Source organism: Sylvia atricapilla, chromosome 20 (genome assembly GCF_009819655.1).
Source record: "Sylvia atricapilla isolate bSylAtr1 chromosome 20, bSylAtr1.pri, whole genome shotgun sequence".
NCBI lineage: Eukaryota > Metazoa > Chordata > Aves > Passeriformes > Sylviidae > Sylvia > Sylvia atricapilla.
The window spans coordinates 8,351,576-8,370,625 of NC_089159.1; the positions used below are offsets into that span (position 1 = coordinate 8,351,576).

The window sequence follows — 19,050 nt, forward strand, 5'->3', positions numbered from 1 at the left end:
AGGTGGGGGAGCCCCCGGTGCTGGCGGTGGGAGAGCCGGGCTGGGCGAGCGGCGGCCTTTGTGTGCGCGGCCGGGCGAGGGGATGGAGGCGGGGGGCAACAGGTCCGGCCGGGGGCTTCGGTACCGCCAGCCGAGCCGGGGCTCAGCGAGGAAACGCCAGGGGAGGACGAGGAGGAGGAGGAGGAGCAGAAATGGTCCTTCCTCGCCGCCCATCTCGCTGTGGCGATGAGGGCACCATAAACACCCTGAGCCCGCAGGTGGGACGGGGTGAGCGGGGGGCCAGGGCGGTGACCCCGCGGAGCTGCAGCATCTTCCCCCGGGGCTCCGGGAGCGGCAGCTCCGTTCGCCTGCAGCGCTGCCGCTCCCTGGAGCCCCGGCTGGGCTCAGCTGTGCCTCTGCTAGAGCGCTGCCGTGGTGCCCGGGGGGACACGGGGATTGCGGGCAGCCTGGGGACGGCCCTCCCAGGGCACTTCTGGCACACGGAGCGGCGAAACCGGGCGCGGGGTAACTCGGCTGCGCTCTGTTGTTGCTGTCGCCTCTGATAAGGGTGTAGCAGCTTCCTCTTCTCTGCAGAGCTCCGCCGAGGGCCAAGGGCTCGGGGCGAAATGGTAACGGGGTTCTGCATCTCCATAGAAACTTCTGGGTTTGAGCCAGAAAAGCCAGATAAGTTCGAGGTGACAGAAGCAGCCGTGGGTTCATCGCTTCAGGTTTTCGTGCTGATTTTTGAAGTCAAGCCTGATTCAAAACGCTCCTGTTTAAAATGTGATTTTTTTTTTTAACCCGGGTGGGAATAAAAGAAGTGGAGTCCCTGCAGCCTTAGACTACAATTTACTGGAGTGGCTCTTTCCTCGCCTTTTTCTGTCTTAGAAAACAGCCGGAGGAAGGCCTGTCAGACCAGTGTTCCTCGGCTGCAGCTGGGCAAGGGCGGGACAGAGCAGAGCACCTGCCTCCCTGCCCTGCCTCCCTGCCCCTGCCTTCCCCAGCGCCTGCTCCCTGCTCCAGATAAGGATTTCTCCTAATGCGTTTAGGGTTACTTAAAAGCTGGGCAGTGCTGGCTTGTGCCGAGGGAGAGGGTTGTAAACAGGCAGAGACCGAGGGAGCTCGCCTTGTAATCCGTGAGAGGATTCTGCCTGGAAAGGATGTGTTTTGTGACTTCATCCTCGCCGAGCACTCCCACTGATTTTGTTCAAGATCTCGTCGTGTTTGGATCCACGCCTCTGATTCCTTGTAAACACGGTTTGCTGTGTAAGGGCAGTGCTGGAGCAGCGAATCTCCCTTTCACCCTGGCTCCCTGGTTGTTGTTTCCTGCTGAAGGCTGTGTAAAAGTGAGGGCTGTGCTTTGAAGCTGAGGTTGGAAATGCTGTAGGGAGGGCAGAGACGTTGTTTTCATCTGCTGGAGATGACAAATTATTCTTCTGTTATTTATTCATTATTTTAGCTTTCTTTGCAGGTGTCTCTTTCCCAGTGCCAGGATTGGAATAACTGGCAAAACAGTCCTTGATCTCCCTCGTGTCTTCTGGATCCATAGATTCTGAATAAATGACTTCCTTTCCTTGCTGCTTGGTGTGTGCAGTTGAGTCAGGGCTGTGTTGAAGAAGACAGCATCCCTACCTGTAAATCCACATTCCCTCAAAGACTCCTTGACTCATGGATTGAATACCTGTTGCAGAGAGAGAGAGAGAGAGAATTTAATTAAGGAACTGGTCACTCTGGTGTAGGTCCTGGCTGGCAGTTTAGAAAGTTGGGATGTCCTTCATCTGCTGTGGTACTACAAAAGCATTGCAGAGGAGTAAAAAACCATTTATTTCTTGTTCTTGCATCACGGCCTTGCCTTTGGCCCTGTGTTTGGAAGAAGAGGCACCAATAAAGCCAGGCTTTCATTGGGCTTTGGTCATTAACTGGCACAGCTTTGTTTGCTTGAGCTTAAGCAGAGTCTTCATTAGAGGTCAGCTGTGGAGTGCTGGATCACAGAGTGGAGTCAGAATGGGGAAATTGAGAATTCAGTTCTCTGGGCTGTTTTGAAGCTGATCAGGATGTCCAAGATGTGGCAGAGTGTGTTTATTGCTTGGAAACCAGGACACACAGCTGCCTTTTTCCACTCCTTGATAGAGACCTGTGAGTTGGTCCTTAGGATGTTCCCTCTTCTTTGTGCCTGTTTATTTGTAGGTCTTGTCCTTTAGATCCAATCACAGTAACTAATGGCTAAGGACAGGTTTCCTTTTCCTTCCAGAAGCCAAGGGGAGTCCATGGAGGAGAGAGATTAATTCTGACTCAAAGATTTTTCATTTCTTCAGTACAGCTCTTTAGCTGATAAATCAGTGTCTGTTGGTGGTGTGATGCTGATTGAGAATGTGAATTTTTATCTTTGTCATTTCGGGGAGAATAAAAAGACAGTTTGCCAGGAGTGCTGAATCCTGTTCCCTGCAGCCCCCATTGGTCCCTGCTCTCATCTCCCTGCATTTTGGCAGTCACTTATCTCCGAGCCTGCTTTCTGCCGTGTCATTTTGCCTTTTTGTCCCTATTTATCAGGGTCTGTGGCTGTCCTGCACCACACAAGCTGAGTATTCCTGTTTCTTGTCTTTCTCTACAACCCTTCACTGGACAGCCACATGTCCCAGGCCTTCCTGGGAGCATTTCCACCCTGTGATGTGGGATGTGTTGGCCGTCGGGAGCAGCTCCGTCTCCGGAAGCGTCACTGGACTGGCCAAGCCACTTAAGGCTGCAGGAAATAACATAATTAATGAGACTTAGTTCTCCCACAGTCTTGTACCTGACAATCTCAAGTCACTTGACAATGCTAATTAAAGCTAATCACGCTCCTCTGTTTTTAGTAAATAGCTATTATCCCTGCTTCACTCTTGCTTTAACAAATGATAGTGCCAGGCACTGTGACTCACTGAAGTTATGGGAATGCAGCTTGGTGGAGCTGCCTTCCGGTCTCCTCACCGACAGGTCCATCTAGAGATTGGTTTTTTACACCTGCTCAGGTGTTCTGCTGACTCACAAAAACGTATCACTCCTTTTAGACTCCTCTTTATTTTATTTTTTTTTCACTGCCGTCATGATTTGTACAGAATGAAACTCCCGCAGTCGAGCAAAGGCTACTAAAACTTCCAAAAAGCTGAGGATGTTTTGAATTTGTCCTTCAGAGAAGTTCTTGATCTGCTGAGAGGGAAGGCAGAGTGGTGTCACTTCTCCTGTTTCACACTGTCACCACGAGGACAAAGCGTAGCGTGGTGTGACCTGGGCATTGCCCAGCCACGGAGCTCCAGAGGAAGCCTCTGAGGTTTCACTGATGAAATATGGCTGGAGCATGATGTTACTAAAAGCAGACTGTCCAACATCACAGACAAAACAAACAAACAAAAAAAACGGGGTTAATTATTAACTGTGGGGAAATAAGAAATCTTCGGGAGAATCCCAGGAACTCCCAGCTCAAACATGCATCAGGTCTGTCACAGAACTGTGCGAGGTGACTCAGTTCACCTGCCTTGGCAGGCTGGAGAGGATATCCAGGAGGAGCTAATGACAAAACCTGGCAAGGTAACAGCTGACGTGACCTTCTTAAACTAGATTCAGTTAGAGAGTATCTGTCATGTGAAGATTCAAGCTCTAAATCCTCACCTGACTTTGCCCCCTTGACACACAGCGCTGTTAAAGTGAAGTGAGAAGGGTTGTGGCTGAAGTGCTACAGAATTTGTCGCTTGTTAATGCAGGAACTGTTGCATTAAAAGTGTTTCTAGCAGAGATGGGTCAGAATTCACTCTTTTATCCTCAGCTTTACTCGGAAAAGAATCAGATGTAGCAGGGTAGAAAATAAAGTCGCTGCCTGTCCCATGACAGGTGAGCTGCTGGGCAGAGCAAGGCTGGGTCAAAAATGTTCCTGGGAAGAATCCTCGGAGCAGCTGGGGCTTGTGGGCAGGTGAAAACTTGGGAATTTGGCAAGGGGAGCTTGTAGTAGTGAGTCATGACAGGCAGCTCTAGCAGACCCTTCTTTAATGTGTTTGAGGATATTGGAATGATCCTTGCAATAGATAAATGTTCTGTCTGTGTTCCCTGGCTTTATCAGGGAGAAATGGATGATCCATCCAGCAGACCCAGGTAATTGAATCCTGGTCATACCTACGTTTGCCAGAGAGGGAGATAATAAAGTGATCTGAGGAGCACCACAGAAAATGCAGTGATAGGAGATTTATTTGGACAGCCAGACTGTTTTGCAATTAAAGCAGCTCAAGCTGAGAAGTTGGGATGATGAAAAGCGTTTCCATTTTGTCAGTAAATGGTCAGTTGGATGGGAAGAGCTTTTCCTTGCTGCCTTTAGTTCAGGTTGGTGCTAGAACAGCAAGGCAGGGGTCGTGTCTGGTTTTGTAGGACGCTGTGTCTGTGTGGTGCTGGCAAAGTCCTTGATCTGGGGCTCCAAATGTGACCTTCACCTTGAACGTGGCTTTGCCCAGCACCAGGCTGGGGCTGAAACCAGGAGCTGCAGCTCAGCTGATTCAGCTGCAGGACTCTTACCCCTTCCTGGGGCTGTGCAAAATGCAGAGAAGGAAATGGAGTCACTAGTGTGTTAAATTAGCCCAGCTTGCAGCTTTTATTTGTGGCAGGAGTGGGATTTGCTGGTGGGAGCAGACGGAAGCCGCGTCTCCTTTGGGATCTCGCTGCTTCTCCAGGCGACTTTCCCTGCTGTGTTTGGTACCTCTGGAGTGGCCTCTGCTGGAATTGGGCCCTGGCTTTGGCTGGAGGGACCTGAAGGTGGCCAGCTCACAGCTGTAATCTCGCCCTGCTGCTCCTTATCAGCGGCACAGGCTCTTCTGCATTGCAAAGATACTGCTGCCAGGCAACTCGGGAGAGTGGGAGAGGATTCAGCCAGAGGTGTCAGTCATTCCTTGGAGAGGCTGAATCCTTCCAGTCCCTGCTCCTTGTGGTTTCAGAGACAGGCCTGGAAAAAGTAATAAATTATAATCTTTCAATAATACCTTTAAATAAAAAAAGGTTTAAAGGAACCTTCTGTAATAAACCATTGAGCCAGGTGATGTCTGTCCTAGCTTGCCCTGTGCCTTTTTGAGATGAAATTGTAAAGGAAAGGATTTGATTAAAATATCCAGAGTTGTTTCCCTTTTGTGCTTCACTGTGCTGTCTGATGGTGCTTTGGGTGGTGGGGAGAGATGAGTGAGCAGTTCTGACACTGAGTGATCCAAGCCCAGCCTTAGGCTGTAAAGAAACTCAGAAAATTCTCATTGTCACCTCCCTCTGTAGTCAGGAGCAAGAAAGAAGCACCTCTGCAGCATCTTCTCTGAGTCCTTTTAACCTGTTTTCCCCCTTTGCAGTTGGCTGAGTGCTGTAATTCACACAAGGATTCCTGCTTGGAATGCAGGAGCCTTTTGGATTTGCTTCTTGCATTTGAGAACCTGCAAATGCACTGATGTGGGTTATTAAAATAAGTGAAACTTTTAATTTTGATTTAATCTCCAAATTTACAGACTTTAATCAGCTATGTAAAGAACCATTTAATATTTTTTTAAATATTAATAAACTTAATGGCTTTTTCCTGGCTTACAGTGACACAACTACACAGACTTAAACAAAATTCGAACCTGTAGTGAGTTTTAAAATTTTACTCTCTGTTCCTTTCAAGTTTCAACTCATTTTCCTGCACTTTCCAGGTGACCTTTAGAGGAAGCCTGTCCATCAGAGACACCCCAGGAGGGTTTGTTACGGGGTGTTGTACCTATTTTTGACGAGAAGAATTATGACAGACAGACATGAAGTGATGATCTTAAGAGAGGGGAAGAAAGCCACCAAAGCCCAGCCTTTAAAAGATGATGACTGCAGTCAGCCTGGCAGCCGTGGCGGGGTTGGTTGGTGCTGGGAGCTGTTCAGCAGGATAACGCTGGGGTTTTTCCTGCCGGGCTGGCTGTGGAATGTGGAGCACGGCAGGTGCAGCAGCGTTGGCATCCTGCCCGTCCCGGATTCCCTGTGGCTGGGATTGCCTCCTGCTGCAGCTCTTCCTGAGGCCCTCTAGTGGTTTCCTGGCAGGTGTTTGGGGTGCTGCTTGCCGTCAGCATCACCTTCATCCATCCCCCTCCATCCCTCTCCATCCTTCCCCTTTTTCCCAAAACCATGAAATGCTTCCTCACGGCGATGAAGAGGTGAAGTCACTTGCTAGGAGGCACCCAGAGGAGGAAAAAGGGCTTCAGTATTATTTGTGTTGTAATTGTGTCCATGCAGCTGATAAAAGTCAGTCCCGCTGGCTGTTTTCACCATTTTCTCCTGTTCTTTTCCTAATTCCAGGGTTTGGAGGATGAGCTGAGGTGTTAGAGAAAGACACCCAGGGATCAGTGATGGTGCTGCTGCTAAGCTCTTTGCAGTGTCACCTTAGCCAGGGTTTGAAATTGGTGCATTTCAGAAACACGATGCTGAAGGAGTGAAGCACATTGTGTTCACCCATCTGCTGTTTCAGCTCCTTGCTTGGCTTCCCCTTGTGTTATTCCCTGTTTAAATTCAGGATGCTCATCCTTCCTCCCAGACCTTCCCCAAGGTACATCCCACCTTCAGACAATCTGGTTCATCTTCCCCAGAGCTGTGGATCTCCAGAACTGCCCCAAACCAGGATATTTTGTCCCCATCAGAGTAGAAAATGCTCCTTTAGCAGTGCCAGGCACCTCTGAGGGTCCAACACCTGACACTGATAACTTCTGTTCCATAGGGAAGCAGAACAGAGCATCAAACCCCAACCCACACTAGAGACCAGCCTTCCTCCTTCAAGCTGCTTTAAAAGGAATATTCAGGCAGTTTTTGTCAAGAAAACCCTGGTAAGGGGCTGAACTTACCTTGAGAATTTTCTTGGAATCTTGCTCAGAGCCTGGAGCAGCCCAGGCTGCCACAGCTTAGACACAGAAAACTCTCCAAACCAACTCCTCTTGTGCTTTCCTTGCTCTGGGAATCAGCACATCTCAGACTCTTTCCATATTAATGAGACCCACCAAAGGAGAAAGGTTGGGTTTCCAAATTAACCAATTCCAATTTATTCCAAAAATCCAATTCTGGGTTGTTTCAGAGCTGCTGCAAACAGCTTTCTATAGGATTTGCTGTGTTCTAATAAGAATTTCAGAGGCTGAAGTTTATCTCTAAAATTGAATAATCCATAAAACAAACTCTCAGGCCCAACAAACCTGTTGTTTGTCCTGCCACAGTGAACATTTGCATCTGAGCTGCATTGCAAATGGATTTTATTCAGAATTTAGGCTTGTGTGTGATGGTTTTGTTCCCTGGCATATGGACTTGTACACGCAGTGGCCTTGTCTGGCAAGTGCTTGGCACAGACTTCCTCCCCTTTTTTTGTGTTTCCTGAATTGCTGACAGCTTCGTGTGGAAAGTGGGTGTTGGACACCCACAGGTGGAGGGTGGATTCTGAACCAAAAAGTTGCCCAAATGGCAAAATGTCTGTGGTGATTTTTTTTTTTTTTTCCAATCAGGAAGCTGATAGCAAAACTCAGCAGGATAAATGCAGGACAGCCCAACACACCCAGTGCAGGCAAGCAAAACATTCAGCTGATTCTCTCACTGATAACCCACAAAAAATGATGTTGGAAGCTTTCTCTTTAGAGTTCCTTCCTTTTGTCTAAACCAGCTTTCTGACTTTTTGTGCATTAATTAACAGGCACAAATTTCTCTTCTATTGAAATGAGTGAGTGCATCTCAGAGATAAATTTCTCTTGAATGAGAAAAGAAAAATAATGGATGATGTTGTTGGTGACAGATACTCATCTCTCTGACAGTCCTGGGCATGATGATAAAGTGAACAAAACCTCCTTTTGTTCTGTTCTAAAGTGAGTGGAATGACTCCTCTGCTGTCCACTGCCTGTGATGCTGATGAACATGAGCTCATCATTCTGAAAAACCAGAGGCACAGCCCAAATTCATCCTGGTGCCTTTGTTCTGCAGCAGAACAAATGCACTGTTAGCTGGTAATTGTCTTAATTCAAATGTAGTTGTCATTAGGGCATGAAGAATCCAAAGGGTTGGGTTTTGCATTGCTGGGAGCCACTAAATACATCTCAAAATGATATTTAAGACAGAAATTGGTCCTTACAAGCTGCTGGCTGTGCTTGTAGGGTATCAGAATGCATTTCCTGCAGGTTTTCCCTCCTCTCCCACACTTTGATGAGGACAGAGCTCGTGGTAGACAACGCACATGTGATCAGACTGTGTGAAAGTGCTGTGCTGATAAACTATAGCTGCCATAGCTGAGCTTATCTGAAGTTTTTATTCAAGGCATTTTCTTAACAAGGGCTTCCCACCAAGATCTTGGCTCACAGATCTTTATTCTCTGCCCTGCCTGAAGCAGAGAGATGGAGTTTGCCTTCTCAACACAGCCCTGAGAACAGGAATTGCAGTTCCTCTGATATCATCTCGCCTGATTTTTTTTTTTGTCTGCTTTTAAAAGGTCAAATGTTTTTTTTTGCTGATGTTCAGTGTGTTATGAGGTCAAATAAATGAATGCTCACGAACTGCTTTTGCAGAAAGCTGTGTGCAGCAGATAATTCCTGTGTGTGTTCATTGCTCTGTCAGATAAATGCAGCTGTAGTATTTCCTGGTTTATTCATTGTTCTGGAGCATTGGTGCACAGCAGGTCTGGACAGAGGGGTCAGCAAACAACAAATTAAAGGATTGCTGGGATATTATTCTGGTTGGGCTTTATTTATCTCTCCACTGGGCTCTGGGTTACCTCCTCCAGCTGATCAGGAGAGGAAAGTTTGGCCTGGCAGGATGGAAGTGGTAGAAGTGATGATTGATTATTTTACTGATCTGTGCTGAAGTGAGGGTGAGAGGGGACTGCACCATTTCATTAGAAATCTAGACACAGTCTGGATTCTCATCCAGGCATCAGGTGAAGTGGTTGCCAGTCCTTCCTTGTGCTTTCCTGCAGGTGTTCTGTCCAGGGGAGTCTGTCTCCAGGCAGTGCCTTGGGATCCAGTTGTGTTTGTCCCAGGAAGGGCACACTTGGTCTCTTGCTGCCCTGCACTTGGAGGATCACAGATTTCAGGTTTTATCCCTTAGGGCTGGGATAAAACACATCAGCTGCTCAATCAGGAATCTGGGGGTGGTTTTGTATCAGCAGAAGATGAGGATTCTGCTTTGATTTACATCTGATTCCTACCCTCGTGCAAATTTAGGCTGCAGCCCTTGAGTGCTTCTCACCTTGGATGGGGAAACAATGCTGACTAAAGCAAAACTCAGTTCTGACAAAATTCTGGTGCACATAAAGAACTGGGGCAGGATACAGGTGAAGACTGATTTATCTTCCTTCTCTGATGAGTATAAAAGGCAAATCTTGCTGAAATCCAGAGCTGCAGCTGTGGAGCAGCCAGTGCCCAGCCCTTAGCAACTGGCCAGGTAAATTCCTGGCAAAACCCCATTTGGGCTGGACAAGAGAGAGGTGAGTTCCTCACAAGCTGGAAAATGAACCCTTCTGTGTGAGGATGGGTCCTGCTTAGCTGTGGCTGTAACTGTAATTGGAAAAGGTGAATCTGATCAGTTGGTATTTGTGAAAAGCTTTAGGAATGAGCACTGTTGTGGAAGTGCTGACTGTTAGGATCATGATAGATATGCTTTATCAGCAGTTTGCCTGATGAGCAAGATGCCTTTTTCCCATTTGACTGTGAGGGAGCTGCCTCCTGGAGAGCAGAAGAAAAATATCTCAGAAAAAAAGGGGGGAAAATGGCTATCCTGTTGTTTTACTGGATTCTGCCTCTTGTTGAGCACTACATTTGGTCAGGGTCCCTCTGGAACCAGACAGAGGGAAAGGGTCTGTTTGGAGGAGCAGGGAGTGGCTACATACTGATAGAGAGGAAGTTTGGTGATGTATCACCAAAAAATCCTTCCCTGGAGGGTGGGGAGGCCTGGCACAGGCTGCCCAGAGCAGCTGTGGCTGCTCCATCCCTGGAAGTGTCCAAGGCCAGGCTGGACAGAGCTCTGAACACCCTGGGACAGTGCAAGATGTCCCTGCCCATGGCTTGGGTACCTTGAGTCTGCTTTGTCAACCACGACAAGGCTTGGGGAAAGTGTTGGAGGCAGAGTTTTTGAGGATGCCTAAGATGTCATTCCTTGTTTTCTTTATTTGGGAGGTGGGTGATGGTGGGGAACTTGGTGTTGTTCCATGTTTGACACACAAAGTGCAGGCTCAGAAACGGAGCAGAATCACATGGAAAGGGAAATCCTCCTGGGAGGAGCAGGCAGAGTTCATGATGAATTTGTAGAGCATGCATGCACGCCATGGGTCTGGGAAGGAGGGGAGCTTTTTGCTCTTCCATCCTCAAAAGGAACACTTGTAACTGGTGAGACTTCTATAGGTGTGAGATCTGAAAACACCATTTCTGCCAACAAAAAAGAGACCCAGACTTGAGCTGCCTTGCAGGTGCTGTCAGATGATGCTGGAGTGTAAAATGGTGTTTCCATCCTGAATAGGGTTTTTAACTGTCTCTTGCTATCAGGAGTAGTCTTCAGAGGCTGTGCCTTGCTTTGGCTGCTGTCAGATGTTCAGATAAAAAAAAATAAAATACTGGAGTGCAGTTTATAGAGTAGCTTCTACCTTCAGACCTTGCAGGGAGTCATAAAGGAGAGTGTAATGAAGGAATTCTGCATTTCCCATGAGGAAAGTAGGGCAGAACGAAGAGAAAAACTGGTTTGGTGACTCATGGCCATAGCTGATGGCTCAGAAAACCCAGCTCCAGCTCTCATTTTTCCTGGGGACTTGTGGGGTGTCAGAGCAGTGAGTCACACAGGGGACAGCAAGGCTGGCACTGCTCCCCACTTTCTCCCTGGGCTGGCAGAGCCCGAGGAGTTCCCCGGAGGGGTTTGGGAGACAAGGCTCGATGGAAATCATCTTCACACCTCTGCAGTCATTTCCAGAGCTGGAAGGATGAGTGGAGATAACAGCAGGGCAGGTGTGAGGGCAGTCAGCAAGTGAATAACTGTGTGTGCTCCTGATCTAACCCCCAGGCATCACTCCTGTCTCCTGCTCCTAAATCCAACCCTAAATCCCCGCTGGGGCTGGGACAGCGCTGGAGCTCAGTGTCCTCTGTGTTTCCCACCGCAGGTTTCTGTGAAATCCCCTGCTTCCTGTGCCCGGATCTCTTGGTGTGGAGCATCAGCAGCGTGTGGAGCCTGCCCCACACAGCCCTCCCCTGCCAAACCACGGCCTTTACCTGCGTGTTGCGGTGTTTCCCGTGCGACCCGTCCTGCGGGAGCGCCTCCTGGGCCAGCCCCGACTTCGGCCAGCGCTCCGTGGCTCCAATGGTGAAGATGACAAGGTCCAAGACTTTCCAGGCGTATCTGCCTTCGTGCCACAGGACCTACAGCTGCATTCACTGCAGGGCTCACCTGGCCAACCACGATGAGCTCATTTCCAAGGTAGGTGCTCCCTGCAGCGGACGCATTGGGCATCTGTGGAAGTGCTTGGTCTTATCCAGCTGCCTTTTTCCTTGCAAAATGGGCTTTTTCAGCTGCCTTTTTCCTTGGAAAATGGGCTTTCAACCCAAAGGATCTATTTGTGAGCTGCTGGTTTTAATGGTTTGAGGTCTTCACCATCACAAGTGCAGGGGCTGGTACTGATCTCTTCACTCTTGTGACCAAGGAATGGCTGGAGCTGAGTCAGGAGAGGTTTAGCTGGATATCAGGGAAAGGTTTTCACTCCAAGAGTGGCTGAGCACTGGAAAAAGGCTCCCCAGGGTTTGGTCACAGCACCAAGTCTGTCTGAATTCAACAATCATTTGGACAAAGCTCTCAGGGTAGGATTGTTGGGCAGTCCTGTGCTGGAGTGAACTCAATGATCCTGATGATTCCCTTCCAAGTCTTGAGGGGTGTTAAAAGACAAGCTAAATTAAAAGCTCTCAGAGTGTTTTAATGCAGAAGGAGCAGGCCAGTAAGAGGAGCTTATTCTGAAGTTGAGTGTAAACTAAACTCCCAGTGGCTGCTGGAGCCTGCAGTGCCTGGCTGTGGTCAGGCACCGAGCTCCCAGGTCTCGGCTGCCTTGGAATAACTGTTCCGTAAAGTTTATCCAGCTTAGAAAATCTGTGTTCAGAAAAAACAGGCACAGCCAGAGATTTATGAGCTGAGCTGAGTGGAAATGGTGCTGTGAGCTCTGTGTGTGCAGCTCGAATAGTTCAGCTTCTGGGAGCAGCCTGGAAAGGCTGGGATCACCAGGGACAGAGGAGCTGTGCCCCTGGGAAAGGGGTTTGAAATGGAAATGTGGCAGCATCTGTGCCCTGGAGGTGAAATTCTTCCCCTTTTGGGCCAGCTGGGTGACTGCAGGCTCCTGTGGGGTTGAGATGGGGCAGTGACTCCCTGGATTTCGTGTTGGGACACACAAGGTGCTTTCCTGGCTGAGGAAAGAGGCTTGTTTTACTTGTCGTTTTTACAGTAGATTAGAGTTTGTGCTCTGCTTTTGTTTCTTGACACAGCTGGTCCCCAGCCAGGCAAAAACAGGGCTGTGCATTCCCAGTGCTTTCACCTTTGATGCTTCCTTCCCCTCCTTGTTCCATGTCCGTGCTCCAATGCAGCCAGCTTTGCAGGTTAAGTAGCTTCCAGCAGGGCAATGCCAGTGCTGCCAACTGCTTGGAATTTGAGTTTCTAGCCCAAGGCAGGCAGAAACTGCCCAGGAATGCTGGCTGCTAAAATATGGACAGGAGAGGGAAAGGAGGGAAGCACAGTGTGACTTCTGGGAATGTTCATTCCAGTGTGCTCTGGGATCTGCTCCTCCTAAAAGTTCATTCTAGACCACGGTGTAAATCAATAGTTGGGACCACGCCGCTGGTGGAGCCACTAGCAGGTCATGGAATTTGAATGCAAAGGGTTTGGGGTTTCAGGGTTTTGTTTCTCAGGGTTGTAAACATGAATAAAAACACATTCTTTGTATAATTGGGAACCTTATAAAAGCAGTTGTGCAATCGTGGCTTGTACAAGTGGCTGTTTGACAGAACAGAAGGGCAGTCCCTGCCTCAAGGGGCTTCCAAATGTGGAGGAACTTTCCCAGGCAAACTTAAATAGTGGCTTTTTTATCTGTTTGAGTTCAGTTTTGCAGAAGGCCTCGGGGAGATGTTTCAGTTCTTTCATCACAGCCTTATGTTCACATCCCTGAACCAGGCCCTGCAGTTGTGGGGCTTTTTTTTTTCCACACGAAAACGTGGCAGAGGAAAAAGGAGGAACGAGGATGGAAAAAGGAATGGGAGATTCTGCCAGAACAGGACCTTTCCTGTACTGCAGCTCATCCTGAACCTGATTGTGCCCCTCAGATCCCAAACAGCCCAAATGACACCATCCTTGGGAAACATTTCCCACAAAACAGGCTTTTGTGTAACAGCAGGGTGCTGGTGATTTGCCTCCATGGAATTAATTCCTCTGCTCATTTTGCCCTGAGCTGTGCAGAGACCACACCAGAGCTGGGCTGCTCTGCACTCCAGGAGTTTTTAGCTCTTTTGGATGCTCACAAGTTGTAGCACTGGCTTGAGCTGTTGGATGAAACACAACTGGAGCTGAATCCCAGGATTGTTCTGTGTCAGTCCATATTTTCATTTCCTCTCCATCTCCCAAGTTTCCCCTCCCAGCCCTTCAGCACCAGTGTTCACTTAATTCTGGCTTCAAAGTGTTCTGCCAGCACCAGGTATCCAAAGCTCTTTGACAAATACGCCTCGGCAGGGCAGTTTTTGCCTCCCTCTCTTCTTCAGGAAAACCTTGTGCTTTCAAAGGGGTAGAAGGTTTCTCAATAAACCATTGCTATTTCAAGAAAACAATCGATGCTGAGGCTTTTAAGAAAATCCAAAGCTGTTACATGAAGCCAGTTACCAAAATGTTGCTTACTTGGCCTTTTATCTCCTGCAGCCTGAGGGAGAAAGTGGTTTAGTGGGTCTGATTTTGTAACAAGATCTAAATTGTAGGTTGGACTGTCTGGCCAAGAAAGGCCTTATTGACTTAGGAAATATTAAGGTGATCAGATAAATTGGGTGGAGCGAGTCGTTTTCCTTTCTGTGTTCCTTTGGTGTCTGGCTTAGCATGAGTGGAGGTTCTTGTTCCCTTGGAGCAATGCATCATTTAAAAGGCTGTGCCAAATTTAGTACATACTCTTGTTTCACTGCTTTTTCCAGTGCCTGAGTGGGCTGAGACTTTGGGAACTCAACCCTGCCCTGCAACAGATTCCTGTGTGACCTTGAGGAAGTCACTGGATGTCTTTGTTCCTCCCTTTTCCCCCACCTGAAAATGCTGCTGCTTTGTCCAGTCTGCTTGGAAGATTTTGGAGCAGGTCCTGTCTGCTCCTCCAAATTAGTACAGGGTGTCCCAATCCTCCTCGATTTTAATGTGAAAACAAAATCACCCTGCCAGGCAACTGTACTTAAAAAGTATATTTCAATGCCAAAAGAATAAGTGAAAGGTACTTCTTGTTACAGGCACAAAACATCCCATGGCTTTTAGAATGTTTAAGAAAAAATATATATTCCATAATCAATGTCTCCAGGAAGGAGACACAGGAGTTTCTCTTGACAAATGTGCCTTTTACATCATTTTTCCAGTGGGCCCTGAGGGGAACAGCCAACAAAACAGACACTTAGCAAGGTAAAGTTAAACAAGTTTCTCAAACTGGCAGGGGGATGCTGATTTCTACCTACTCTGAGCTGTTCCAACTCTTTCTGTTGGGATCCACATGTCCTTGGTGCCATTAAAGGAAGGTGGGAACAAGAGCAGAAAGATCCAGGCCAAAGATGCCACTTGAGTGTCTTGGGTGCTGAATTTTTATTTTTTTTTTTTTGGTGCAATGTGAACAGTAATTCAGCAGAAATGGCCCTGATTATGGAAATATGTGGAGAATGTCTTGTGGGCGTCCTGCAGTTTCTTTTTCTTTTTCTATTTTTTTTTTGTGAATTACTGTGATCCAACTGCTAAACATTACTCGTGGATGGATCCTCTGAAGTTAGCCCGAGGCTTGCCAGGGAAGTTTAATGTTCTCCTTTGATGTCTGCATGGAACCTCCGCTGAACATGAATGGGAAATTCTTCAGCACAAAAGGCTGCAGCTCCTCCAGCCCTGAGAATTTAGGGGGAAAAAAAATATAAAATCCAGGACTCCTGTGTGCCTGACTTTCTCATTTGGGGGTTGTTAATGAGGGAAGCACTTAGAAGCTCTTTTTGATCTTCCCAGTCAGGGCTTGGGAGGTTTATCAGGAAAATTCCCTCCCAATCCTTGTGACTTCTCTCTTTCCTGGCTGCTGGAGGCTGAGCCCGGTGTTTCAGCAGCTCTTGGGGAGATTTATGGCTCGATGAAAGCACCAAACTTTGCTCCATGCTGCAGCTGGAGGATCTGAAAAGGATTTGAGGCTTTGGTGCTTCCACAGAAGCTGGGGATGGATTCAGCTCCTTGGGAGCATTTGGTGCACCACATACAGGTGAAAGCAGCAGCAGTTGGGGTTTTTTTTTTTGTTTGGCTCTTTGCTTTTCTTTCCTTTTTCTTTCTTTCGTGTGGACAAGGCAGTGTTTAGTGTTCTTTAGGGGTTTACTTCTCAGGAACCAGCTGGTATTTGTAGTTTAGTTCACTTTGAAGATGTGAAGTTATTTGCTGGGTGGGGGCAACGTGCATGCAAGGGAGAACAATAAATTTAAAATTACAACGTAGTAATCTTTCACCTAATGGAAAAAGAGGCATTTAATAAGTGTCCAAGACATGTCTGATGAAAATCCTGCATTTCCATCACAGGAAAAACCAGTGTAGGAGGTGAGATGGGTATTCCCTTCTCAAGGGTAAAGTTCTTATTTTTCATTACACGGGTTTTATTCTTGCTTTGAAGTAGATCTTGTTCCTTCCCAAGTATGAATTTAAATTCCCAGCTCCACAGCAATGAACTCTTAAGGCCAGGAGGAGCCATCACATCATCACACCTGACCTCCTCTGGGCCATGGGCCAGTGCATTTCACCAGGATTGCAGCAATTCTTTCAGGAAAAGCAGTTAGTCTCCATTTGAAGGCTTCAAGAGGGGAAATTCACTGCTCCCTTTGGACATGTTTTTTTCCAGTGGTTAATCATCCTTACTATTAAAAATCAGAGACTTTGAATTTTGATTTGTCTGACTTGTGCTTCCCATCATTGGCCATTATTTTATTTCTTTTGCTAATAAAATACATCTCCAGTCCTTACTCTCTTCCCTGTAAAAAGTCTGCAGTAACCAAAGTTGCTCTTGATCACTTTTTGGACTGACTAAAGAGATTCAGCTCTGTCATGGTGCAATCTGATTTTTTCCAGTTACACCTAATTTTTGCGGTTCTCTCCTACATTTTTAGAATTTCAATATCTTTCTGGAGGGATGGAAACAGAGCTGCTCTCATTGTTGCAGCCTGAGACTCTGCAGCAGCCTCTTTTCAGCTCACACATTTCATAATTGTATCAGTCTCACTGGCTCAGCACTGCATAAAAATCTTCTGTTCATTTATTTGCTGCGAGCTCTTCATGCACCAGATTTATCCATTTTATGCACATTTCTAGAAGCTGTCCAGTAGCTTTTGGATCCTGCTTTCCAGCTCTTGTTCCCTAATGAATTTGCCACTTCCAGGCATTATTCAGAGCTTGCTCTTAATTGCAAGTATTAAAGAGTTCAAGCAGTAAGTGATAAACAGCAAAGCAGCGCCGGGAAAAGTCATTAAGAGGTTTTTGAGCTCCCCATTTCACCGCTGTGAACGTGAGAGGGGAAGGCACCTTGTAATTCTTGGCTTGCATGAAGTTTAAAATCAAATGCAGGTCGAGAGGATTTCGGTGCTCAGTAGAACAATGTGTCATCAAAGCTCTTCAATGGTCCTTTTCCTCCAGCCTTTCAGCAGGAGATGCAGTCTTGATTCCACTTTCCCAGCCAAATCCAGCCCCAGATGGATCCAGGCAGGTTTGGTGTTTGCAGGGAGGGTCTGGGATTGATATTTGAGTCCCTCAGCTCCGTGTTTGAGAGGGAATCAACAAACAAAACGAATGCCCTTTGCAGGGAAACGTCAGGATGTGAAATCTGAGCTGGGAAATGAGAATTTGTGGTGCCCGTTCCATAACGCAGCCAACCTAAATTAGATCCTTCTGTCCTGTGGAATTGCTTCCTCTGGGATTTACCCTACAAGTGTTCCCTCAGATCCTGCTGTCCATAATGGGATTGAAGAGAGGCAGGATCAGGTGGGTTTATTTAGTCAGGATATGGTTGTTTAATAGAACGAGCCCGAGGTAATTTGTACCTCCTTGCATAATTGTGTTTATATGGCAATTAAGTGCTGTGTGATTTTGAAGATATTTCATTCTGTTCCCCCCCCCCTCCAAAAAAAAGGAAAAAGGTAATAAATCACAAGAGTTTAGAATTCCCTGTCAAGGAGGAGGAACAGGGTAAAAATGGATTTTTCTAATCCATCAATTTCTTCAAGGAAACAGCTCTCCTTTCATCTGCTGCTTCCTCTGCCTTAGAATTGATGACCTGGGCATAAATAAAATATTGTTCCCATTTATTATCCAGGGAGCTGCCAGGGATGGAGGACAGTTGAATCATCAGGGTTTTTGCTGCAAATCCTGAACAACTGGAGCTCAGAGCTGGGGAGGTCTGAGCCCTCCTGGGAGTTTCAGCTGTTGGTCCTTGCAGCTGGAAAAAGAGGGAATTCCAGCAGAAATCCAGGCCTTGCTCCTGGGAGGAGCTGCCCTGGGAATTTCCCTTGCAGGTGTGTGGTTTTAATCTGATTTATCCTCGTAAGAGCAGCCCAGGAACAACACAGAGCTCTGGTTTTAATCTGTAATTTAATCACACAAAATATTCGAGGCGATGCTGGGGGGACTTTTCCCACCCGCTGCCTTTGGGGAGAAGAATCTCTGAGGATAATTTCTATTTTAGAGTGGCAGGAAATGCTGTCTGAGGGCTTCCCATGGGCTGTAGGGGAGCTGTTGTGTCTGGCAGGCAGCAGCACATCCCTGCAGGAGTCTGTCCTCTGCAGCTTTCCTCATCCTTGGAATGGGCAGGGATTGGAGCTCAGGCAGACAAGGAAACTCCACCCAGGGTCTCCTCTCCTCAAATGCAGAAGAATTACATTACTTTAATGTTGCAGCTCCACTGTGGTTCATGATACTTCAGTAATTTTTGGGGAATCTTGGAAAATGAGGATTTTTCTCAGCTCCAGCACCCAGAAATGTTGAGAGGATGAGAGAATCTCCCTTTGAAAACCAAACCAAACTGGATTAAAAAAGTCCTTCTTGAAAAAGAATTTAAAATGAACCATTCCTTCAATTTGCCTGAGGATTTTAGGGCTCAGGAGGTTGTTGTGTGGCACTGGAACACTGGGATCTCAGAGCTGTTATCCTAACACAACAGGTAGGAAAATTATCAATAACCAAGGCAGAAACTGAGGCTGGATACCTGGAATTGGGAGATTTCCAATGATCCCTTTCAGCAGTGAAAAAAGGAGTTAAAGTCTGATTCCAGCCCAGCTCTGAGGACACATCCTCAGCAATAAAATAAATGTCAGTACCAAAACCTCTTTTGACAAGACAACAAATATTGAGAATTTAAGTGATGCATTAATAAATGAACAAGAATTGTAATAAATTATGATCTTCTCAGCCATGAGGTGTTTGGTGACTTCATCTCCCTGCAGTGGATCTTCCCCAGGGACACAGGGGAGCTGCTGCCCTGGACAGATGTGCTTTTGCTGAGGAGCAAGTGTCAGCACTGCTGATATTTTGGGCTGCATTAATGGCAAACAGTGCTCCACTCATACGTGGACACTCACTATTATGCTGCTAATTAAATAACTTGTTGCATTAGCAGTTTCCATCTTCCATCCCAGCTCTGTGTTTATCTCTAAAACCCATGCAGCAGCAATAATTAATGTGGAAATAAAGGGCTTTATTCTCCCCCTGCCGCTGCTTTTTCAAATGACTGGATTGTTGCAAGGAAAACGGCAGCACTCAAAAGTGGAGGGGATAAAACCCACAGCAAAAATTGCATTTTTCATCCCTGTCTAAACAGAAAGGGCTTCGTTGTCACTTTCTGTGGTT

The 19,050-nt window shown here is 47.1% G+C and overlaps 1 protein-coding gene across 2 annotated transcripts in view; it reads left to right on the forward strand.

Annotated features, from left to right (window-relative positions):
* Positions 1-19,050, forward strand: part of YPEL2 (yippee like 2) — a 33,632-nt gene that overhangs the window by 321 nt on the left and 14,261 nt on the right. Inside the window, exon 2 of one of the 2 annotated variants that reach the window (XM_066333492.1) lies at positions 11,099-11,412. In XM_066333492.1, coding sequence (XP_066189589.1) covers positions 11,296-11,412 — 117 coding nt within the window. In that variant the 5' untranslated portion in view covers positions 11,099-11,295. Of the gene's footprint in view, positions 1-11,098; positions 11,413-19,050 lie in introns of those variants that run through there. The other variant, XR_010745125.1, reaches the window with a different exon arrangement.